General features: G+C 44.8%; 1 protein-coding gene and 1 pseudogene across 2 annotated transcripts in view; one reads left to right on the forward strand and one right to left on the reverse strand.

Annotated features, from left to right (window-relative positions):
* The window catches only part of LOC310771010 (pro-opiomelanocortin pseudogene), a 2773-nt pseudogene extending 1964 nt beyond the window's left edge, over nt 1-809 (forward strand). The window contains exon 3 of the transcript in view: nt 591-809. The product of the transcript in view is annotated as a pro-opiomelanocortin pseudogene (transcript). The remainder of the gene's footprint in view (nt 1-590) is intronic.
* A 5092-nt stretch (nt 810-5901) lies between these two features.
* Nucleotides 5902-10000, reverse strand: part of LOC310771012 (protein EFR3 homolog B-like) — a gene marked incomplete at its 3' end in the record, with an annotated part of 18236 nt that continues 14137 nt past the window's right edge. The window contains exons 9-10 of the mRNA XM_083663696.1: nt 9872-10000; nt 5902-6204 (exon numbers count right to left, since the gene is read on the reverse strand). The exon at nt 9872-10000 is cut by the window's right edge and continues 294 nt beyond it. Of these exons, the coding sequence (XP_083519822.1) occupies nt 5902-6204; nt 9872-10000 (432 nt within the window). The remainder of the gene's footprint in view (nt 6205-9871) is intronic.

The raw sequence follows: 10000 nt of genomic DNA on the forward strand, positions 1-10000 counted from the left end.
GTGTAGGTGGTATTTGCAGCAACCCATGTTAAGGGCTTGTCCAGGGGTGGGTACGAACCGCCGACCTTCGGCTTGGGAGTCCGACATGTTAACCACTGCGCCAAGAGAGCTAGCTCCCTTGGCGGAGCTGATTAACATGCCTTTATACTGGGGAGTGAGTTTAACCAATCCACTCTCTTCCGCTCAGGACTCACGAGGAATCCGCGCTGATTCACCTCGGTTACACCCGAGCGCGCGTAGCAAGATTTCTATATGAATAAAATACAAGAGAGCAGACACAAGCAAACAATAAATAAAACTTCTTTATACCATACAGCCCTCTATAAGGTTGTGTGAGATCACTTCCTTTTTATGAATGAGCCTGATCAAGCACATCTGCGAAACGCATACTGTTGGCCTGGGTCCAGACCTTCGAATCCTCCCCGTCTACGGAGTTGAGTTTGGCTGCGTTTGGTCTGGCATCATCAGGCTAGCTCTACTGTAGTTCTTTTGTTGAATAAAGATGTATCTTTGAAGTTTGAAGTAAGTCAGTGTATGTGGTCCCTTCCTGGGAAGAAAAGTTTTGATTCTTAATATGTTGTTCCTTGCAGGTGCAGGATGAGACAGAGGAGGAGACTCTGCAGCTCCTCCATGGTGGCCTGCAGGACAAGAGAGATGGCGGCTCGTACAAGATGAGCCACTTCCGCTGGGGCGGACCACCGGCCAGCAAGCGCTACGAAGGCTTCATGAAGAGGTGGGACGAGAGGGCCCAGAAACCTCTGCTCACCCTGTTCAAGAACGTCCTCAACAAGGACGGACAGCAGCTGTGAGGGAGAGAGAGAGAGAGAGAGAGAGGGGGGGGGGGGGGGGGGGGGAGGCAGGCAGAGCAGTGTTCCCACACCTTCTTAACCCATTGATACCTGATGCAGCATTTGTGTGTGTATCCCTTTAAGACCGCGAACCGCGTTAACGTGGTTCGCGGTCTTAAAGGGATACGCACACAAATGAGGGATATACACGTAAATGCTGCATCAGGTATCAAATTCAAGGACTTTTCAATTACTTTCCAGGCCCAATTCCAACATGGATCCACATTAACTGTTAAAACATTAAGACTGTTTCTAATGAGAACTAGCAGGCTTTACAGAAGCTCTCTTTTAAATTGTTGTCTGAACAATTAAAGAGAGAGAGAGGTTTGAATGTGTCAAGACTTCCCAACTGTGCTGTGTTAAATCTATTTACTAGCGTTAAGTAAAAAAAAAACATGAAAATAACTTCAATTTCCATATACGTGATCAGTTCAATCACTTTCGATAACCCATATTTATGTATATTCTCAAAAACTTTCAAGGCCTTGATTTTCTTTCTCAAATTCACAAACTTTGAAGGACCCATGGGAACTCTGAGATGCAGACAGACAGAAAGACAGAGAGAGAGAGAGAGAGAGAGAGAGAGAGAGAGAGAGAGAGAGAGAGAGAGGAAAGTTTTCTTGTTTGAAGCTAATTGGCTTATTTCAGTCAGGAGGGGAGAGTTCTGATTGGCCAGGGATTGAAACTTGTAGGACTACAGGGCTGGTCTAGAGACAAGCGAGAGGAGAGGAGAGGAGAGGAGAGGAAGAGGAGAGGAGAGGAGAGGGAGGGACAGGACTCAGGAGATATGTATTGATCTATGTACATAATGTAAATGAATGCTACATGAAAACATAAAGGCATATTTGAAAGCAAAATAAATGAAATATGTTTTTATTTCATCTATATATCTATGTTGTTATTATAAATGTCTGCTAACATGGAAACGAGAGTAATGGAACACTTTTCTTTACCTTCCGCTTGAGTCTTGAGGAGAAGGGTTTAGTTGTTGCAGGAAGAGAATGGTGGAAACGTGAGTGAGAGTTGGAGAGAGGAGTCCTGGTGGAGATACATCGAATTGCAGCACTGGAGAGCCCCCACATGACCCCACCCCCTGATGCAGTTCTAGACGGTGGTACAGTTTTAGACGTATGCATGTGCAAAGTTCGGTTCAGGACTAAACGTCCGTATCTGTGAGTCAGATTTGCCAAGTCCGCTGATTATATGCAACTTTGGCCTCGTAACTTTACACACTTTATAAAACCAAACCTGTAATGTTACACACTTTCAAACGCTTACACATACAGTAAATCAGCGTTACGTATTATGATATTCTAACATTCTATGCTTGGGTGCATTAATACCAGTGTATTTAGGATGATTGAATGTTTGTATAATTCAATGTCTAACACCAATAGCTTAGCTTGTTAGCTAAAGCAACATTGTTGGCTAATTGAATGGCAACAACAAAGAAGAAGGTCCCTCCATAGCATGACCGATTTTTACAGACAATTCCCACCAATGTCGTTCACATTCCCCGGGGTTGTCTGGCTGGTAAATCGGCTAGCTATGCTAGCTAACGTTAGATAGCAATTTGTCCATTAGCAAGCAAGCTACAGTAATGTTACCTAATATTAGACAAAACAGTCAAATGGTGGTCAATATTAGATGTTGGCTAACGTTCAAGCAGAGGGGCCAGGCTTAATTGCCTACTATTAATTGCCTACAGTACAGACTGACAGGCAGGCCAGTGTTCACACTGCCAAAGATTGTCTGTCCGAGGTGATGACTTACAGTAGCAGTAAATGAGGAGTGACTGAAATCACGGGACCCACAGTTTATTTTGTGACCGCCCGTTCCCACCCGCCCCAACAGGCTACCGCCCGTTCCCGCGAGGTTTGCGTTGGGACCCGCGGGAGTCCCGTCCTGTTGCGCCCCTCTACCGTGAGGTACCTTGGCTGAATCCATGTCCACCCTCTGGACTTGTGGACGGAGCCCTCATGGAATTCATTCGCTGTGTAGCCTACAGGCAAACAAGGAAGTATAACTCGGTGTCGGGATTTACTACGAAAATGACGTTTCACGTAAGGATTATTATCGCGTGGTGAGTCCCCGAGTCACAACATGTACATAGAGCTTTTTGGCGCTGTTAGAAATGTGTTTTTGGTGACTTTGAACGGTTGTACCATTTCCCCCAATTCATTGGCGATACCAACTAACTGGACGAGTGTAGCTCACTGTATACTGCATGGAGAGTGATGGGAAAGGCATTGTGTATCTTGGTTATGTATGGGCAATATGGCAAATGGATGAAACTCCCAAAAATTTGGCGTATCCCTTTAAGTGTAGGTACTCTCTCAGCACAAGAGGAACCTTTAGTGGTGCAGACGTAAGTACAGTGATTGATGGAACTTCTCAAAATTCCCCGAGGTGGTAATATCATCACCAACGTTAACTTACTTTTTTTTTTTTTTGCGAGCTAGCCTAACGTTAGCTAGTAGTGTCAATCCCCTGTGAACTCTAACTTGCTTTGAGTCAAGCTACAGTAGTAGCAGTTAACATGCTGACCACTTCCCGGCTTACACTTCAGCCCTCCTTGGCGGTACAAATGCAAACAGAAAAAAGGCCTCTTTCAAGAAACAGGAAATTATATAAATGTGCTAATTAAAGACTTTATTGAAAGTCATATTTTACAGCAGCTAATTAGACAGAGCACAGTGATGAATCTGACACACACAAGCGCGTGCGCACACGCACGCACGCACACACACACACACACAGACACATTAACATAAACACACACAGACACATTAACATAAGAGAAAGCAGACATTTAACATTTGACTTTTACAGATGACTTTATTTGTTATGTTGTTGGTTTTATAATGGGGAACTTGACCAATTAGCAAAATCCATCAATCAGTGATAGAATACTGCAGGAATGAGTCCTAACTAAGACCCGGATGTTGGCACTTCCTGGTTTCCTCGTAACGTCAGTTGGATTTGGGGGATTTTGTTAAATGCCTGAAATAAGGTCTGTGTTAACAAAAGTTTATGAAGCTGAGTTTTCAGTTTTCAACGTAATCTTCACAAATCAGGACCACTTTTCTGATCTTTGAAGCATACATGCCATTATAATTTTTTTTTAATAAAAGTATCCTCATTTGTGAAGATTATCTTCCTGATCACAAAGGTCTCAGTTTCATAAACTTGTGTTAACCACAGACCTTATGTCAGGCATGCAACCCAAATCCCCATAGAAAAATCCCATTGACTTCCCGACGAGGGAACCAGGCATGTCTTCTGGGTCGGCCTACAAAAATATGCCATCCCTCTCTACTGACAAGACGAAGAAAAATAAAATCACAATCTCGGATTTAACACTCATCACGTGTCCTTACTCATTTAGTTTGGCCACTTTATTGCTGGGTTTCCAAAGTATTGCTGCAGTACCCCTTTGTGGTACTGCAGTACCTTGTGTGAATGTGTGGTGCTGCAGTACCTTGAGTGGTGCTGCAGTAAAGTAAAGGTAAAGTCCCACTGATTGTCACACAATGTGTGAAATTTGTTCTCCGCATTTGACCCATCCCCTGGGGGAGCGGGGAGCGGCAGCAGTGCCGCACTCGGGAATCTAACCCCCCAATTCCAACCCTTTGATGCTGAGTGCCAAGCAGGGAGGCAAATGAGTCCCATTTTTATAGTCTTTGGTATGACTCGGCCGGGGATCGAACTCACAACCTCCCAGTCTCCCATGTTTTCTTTGCCCCACTCACACAGGCTACAGCGGCAAAGTGGCCGAACGAAATGCGAAACAACTGTACAACACCACAAAGAAAACACAACCAATTACTCAATGTACTCAAGAGGGCTGTCATCAGCACAACTGTAGCTACTTGAGGAGAGACAGGGAAGAGATCAATGAGAGATCAGCTTATCCTCATCATGTGGTCAATGAGCGTATTGCTGGATATTATTGCTTTACATAAACCTTCATTACAGACTGTACGTGAATACACACTCACTGCATCATGTGACTTTACATTCATCTGCAGCTTTTAGATTATGGCTCGGTTTCTTATATTATCGACTAATAATAATAATAATAATAATAATGTATTAATCAAATGCTGATATTTGACCAATAATCAGTGAGTGAATCATAGACTACATTTACATGGGCTGCACCTTATTGTAAATAGGACAATATTTTGATAAAGGTGTTTACATGAATTGCTTATAAAAAATAAGAATATTCTATTCATATTCCCATTAAACATGCTACAGAGCAGAGTCCCTTCAATGACTGAAGACGAGGCCACCTGACGTCCTGTGTCTGAGTGTGCCTCCTCAATTTACTGTGGCAGCCATCTTTTCTTCTGTCATGATTCTGCTGTGGCAGCCATCTTTTCTTCTTGACAGAAGAAAAGATGTCATGTGGCACCAATGGCATGTCATGGGACTTCTTTTTACGGCCGGCAGCCATCTTTTCTTGTCATGTTTACTTTCTACCGTATTAGGGACACCATGTTGGAACTTCACTCGCTGGAAGCTATATAGAGCACGCGTCATCAAGCAGTTTGACTGCTTTACATTTCACAAAATGCTGCGAAAACGCTGATAGGATGTCATAGTGTGAGAGGTATACATGTCTACAATGCACTTCAATAATGCGACTAAGATCGTAATACTCCCCTTCTTCATTTGACTATTGCTATGACCTCATTCAGGTTAAGGTCATCAGAACATGCTGTTTCCATGGCAGTGTCTTATTCAGAGTATTGTCTCGGTTAACCCATTGATACCTGATGCAGCATTTACATGTGTATCCCTTTAAGACCGCAAACCTCTTAAAGGGATACACACACAAATGAGGGATATACACGCAAATGCTGCATCAGGTATCAATGGGTTAATATCAGAATATTGCAGTCCATGTAAACGTAGTCAGTGAGATGAAAGACTGAAATATCCTAAATAAATATCTTTAAATTGAGCATGACGTGTGTGTGTGTGTGTGTGTGTGTGTGTGTGCACGTGCGTGCGTGCGTGCGTGCGTGTGTGTGTGTGTGTCTGTCTAGTAGACACACAGGTCGGGGAACTTCATCTCGTAGATGGGGGTGGAACGAGACGGTGTGTGTCCCGACGGAGAGGGAGGAGGCCGGACGATCAAATCAAACACCTGGTCCAGTTTCGACTGGAGCAGAGAGGAGCGGGCTCCACAGCTGGCTCCACAGCTGGCAGCGATCTCCTCAAAGGGCGCGGTCTGAAAGCGCTCCACCACCTCCAGCCTCCTCCTCCTCTCCTCACCCTCCACGCCGCCTCGCTCCTCAATGGTGTTTTTCAGCGTCTCAAAGGTGATCTGCTCTGTTTGAGGTTTCTATAAAGAGAGAGACAGAGAGGGACAGACAGACAGAGAGAGAGAGGGACAGACAGACAGAGAGAGAGAGGGAGGGACAGACAGAGAGAGAGAGACAGAGAGGGACAGACAGACAGAGAGGGACAGACAGACAGAGAGAGAGAGGGAGGGACAGACAGAGAGAGAGAGACAGAGAGGGACAGACAGACAGAGAGAGAGGGACAGACAGAGAGAGAGAGAGAGAGAGGGAGGGAATCATCACCATACCGCGGTGGAAAGGTTTGTGTGTCCATATAGGGTGCCAAACTCATGCCCTCTTCTGGGTTAGGCATACGAACCAAGGGATTTCATCCGCCGTTCCTTTTCCCGTAGACATTTCGTAAAATGTTTATAAAACTCGTTTTACTTGGTCAAACCAATCGATTCAACTACATTTAGAATTGACCAGCCACAGACCTCCTTATTTGGATGATGCAACTCACGCGGTGGTGCATTATACACGATGCACGCAGACAGCCGGACTTCAGTTACAGCCCAGCCAATCAGAGGCTTGCCGCCACTTTTCCAGAAATGTTGACTTGTGATTCAGACCCGTCCGTCGCTGGAATTGACGTAAGATGGCGGGTCTGACCATGGGAGACTAGGCTCGCCTCTACGCACAGCGTTGGCTCTGGAAACAGAGTATTCTGCCTTCTTGTAGACCCTGGATGGAGTCCTGAATGGCGCTCCTGTAGGGGAATCCATAGAACTACTGGGAGACTTCGACGCAGACATGGGGAACGATGGAGAAACTTGGAGGGGCATGATTGGGAAGAATGGCCTCCCTGATCTGAACGTGAATAGTGTTATGTTATTAGACCTCTGTGCTAGACTAGTCATGGATTTGTCATAACAAACACCATGTTCAAGCATAAGGATGCTCATAAATGTACACGATACCAGAGTACCTTAGGCCGAAGGTCAATGATCAATGTTGTTATCGTGTCATCTGACCTGAGGCCGCATGTCTTGGACACTCGGGTGAAGAGAGGGGCAGAGCTGTCAACTGATCACCACCTGGTGGTGAGCTGGGTCAAATGGCGGGGGAAGCCTCTGTCAAGCCAAAATGTGTAGTGTGGTTGGACTGGGAACATCTGGAGGAGGCCCCTGTCTGGGAGACCTTCAACTGCTACCTCCGGCAGCTGAACTTTTCTGGCATCCTGTGGCGGTTGGGGACATTGAACCAGAGTGATCAGCGTTCAAAGCTTCTAATTGCTGAAGCTGCTGCTGGGAGTGTTATTTGGTTTCAATGCCATTGGTGCCACAAGGGGCTGGTGGACACCGGTGGTCAGGGAAGCTGTCCGACTGAGGAAGAAGGCATTTTGTGCATTGGTGATTACCTTGAAAACAGGGAGCAATATGTCTGTATTAATGGTCATAATTCCAATAGAACCAAGTTATATTATGGGGTGCCCCAAGGTTCAATCCTTGGGCCTCTCTTATTTCTAATCTTTATAAATGATTTTGCATTAAAGTCCGAATCTGCTTTGTCCATCTTATTTGCAGATGATACCAACATTGCTGTCGCACATTCGGACTTTGATTCCTTGATCAGAGAGGCCAATACAATTTTAACATACACCTCAAGTTGGTTCCAGTTAAACAAGCTTTCCTTGAATGCCAAGAAGTCAAATTTCATAATTTTCAGAAATAAAAACAAAAGTTATTCCAAGCAGAATTCAAAACTTCTCATTAATAATACTGAAATAAAACAGGTGTCTTCTTCAAAATTTCTTGGTGTTTTAGTTGATGAAAATGTATCATGGAAAAACCATATTGATTATGTGTGTAACAAAATTATGAAGTCTTATAGCATTATCAGAAGGATTTCATCACTGGTAAATCGCTCCTGTCTTCTGTCACTATATTATAGTCTGATATATCCTTATTTATCATATTGCAATATTGTTTGGGCCAGTACATATCCTTATTCTCTTCAGAAAATCCTGCTAATTCAAAAGAAATTTCTTAGACTGGCTACGTCATCAAATCGTTTTGAGCCATCGGCCCCTCTGTTCAGGCAACTAAACATATTGTCAATCTTCGATATAAACGTATATCAGACTACTGTTTTTATGTATAAATGTATGCACCAAGAATTATTTTTACCTACTGTCTTTTATAATTTCTTTGTACTGAACTCTAATGTTCACTTATATCCAACCAGACAATCACATAACATTCACCTTCCATTTTCCCGCACAAATTTAGGTCAATTTAACATTAGGTATAGAGGTCCATCCTTATGGAATTCCACCCCCCCTTCAATCAGAACCTGTCAATCATTGCCTATTCTTAAATCAAGAATGAAAAAAACCCTGTTAAATCAATAACATCTCTTATCTGCATACATGTTTTTATCTCTTCTTCTTTACTTTCTTTTCTTTCTTTTTGTTCGTTAAATTTTAATTTTATTTCATACTTACTGATTTTATTTCTACTTATGATGTTATACAAGTAGAGGCCTCGTATAGGCCCTTGCGGGTCTCCTGCCTCTACTTTGCACATTTATTGTCGTGTTGATAACTATCAGTATTTTTGTATGTTTGAATATGTGCTAAATAAACAAGAGAAATAAACAAGAGATTTCAGGCTGTTATCCTGGGAGACTCCGGAAACAGTTGCAAGGTCAGAAAGACAGCTGCCTCAGCCGTGGCGAAAGCAAAGGAGTGGGTGTGGGAGGAGTTCGGAGAAGCCATGGAGAAGGACTTTCGGTCGGTACCAACGGTTGTGGCAAACCCTTCGGCACCTCAAGAGGTGGAAAGCCATCCTGTTTGTGATCTTCATAAGACAAGATTCCGAGGCATAGAGGGTTTCAATTTCGTTGGCTTAGGATTGCATCACCGCTTTCTGCTGCTGCTGACGTGGTCTTGATAGCATCATCGGTCCGAGACTTTCAGCACTGGATCGTTTGTAGCTGAATGTGAAGGGGCTGGGATGTGGCTCAGCACCTCTAGATCTGAGCCAATGGGTCTCAGCAGGAAACGGGTGGTTTGCCCACTCCAAGTAGGGAGTGAGTCCTTACCCCAAGGAAGAGAGTTTGAGTATCTCGTGGGCTTGTTCTCAAGTGAGGGGACAACAGAGCATGACATGGCGTTCACTTTATGCACCATTGTGACAAAAAGAGAACTGAGGCAGAAGGCAAAGCTCTCGAGCAACCGGTCAATTATCTTACCAAACCCTTAGGTCATGAACATGACCATGGCCATGACCGAAAGGACATGATCGCCGATTAAATTGGCCGAAATGGGTTTCCTCAGAAGGGTGGCTGGCATGTCCCTCTAGGGATAAGGTGAGAAGCTCCCGTCACCCGTGAGAGACGCGGAGTAGAGCAGCTGCTCCTTGGCACAGAAAGGTGCCAGTTGAGGTTGTTCGGGCATCTAGTAAGGAGGCATCCTGGTCGCCTCCCCAGTGAGGCTTTACAGGCACCTCCAGCTGGAAGGAGGCCACAGGGCACACAGGACGGATGGGGCGGCCTGGAAACACCTTGGGTTCTTCCCAGTCAGAGCTGGTTAATGTGGCAAGAGAAAGAAAAGTGTTGGGTCCCCTGCTGGATCGACTACCTCCAGATAGGTGGTTGAAGATGGATGGGCACTTTTACAGACAGACAGACATACAGACCAGACAGACAGACATACAGACAGGTCACCTGTGTATCAGGACTGTACTGTGGGTCGATGTCCAGCTGCACAGAGACAGCATCGCCAACACTCTTCCTCTTCACCAGACCCTCCTCGTCTGTGGGCTGCGGTGTGTATGGGGTGTGTAGGCGCTCTGT

The sequence above is a fragment of the Poromitra crassiceps genome (assembly GCF_964638095.1).
Source record: "Poromitra crassiceps genome assembly, contig: HAP1_SCAFFOLD_304, whole genome shotgun sequence".
In the NCBI taxonomy this organism is placed as follows: domain Eukaryota; kingdom Metazoa; phylum Chordata; class Actinopteri; order Beryciformes; family Melamphaidae; genus Poromitra; species Poromitra crassiceps.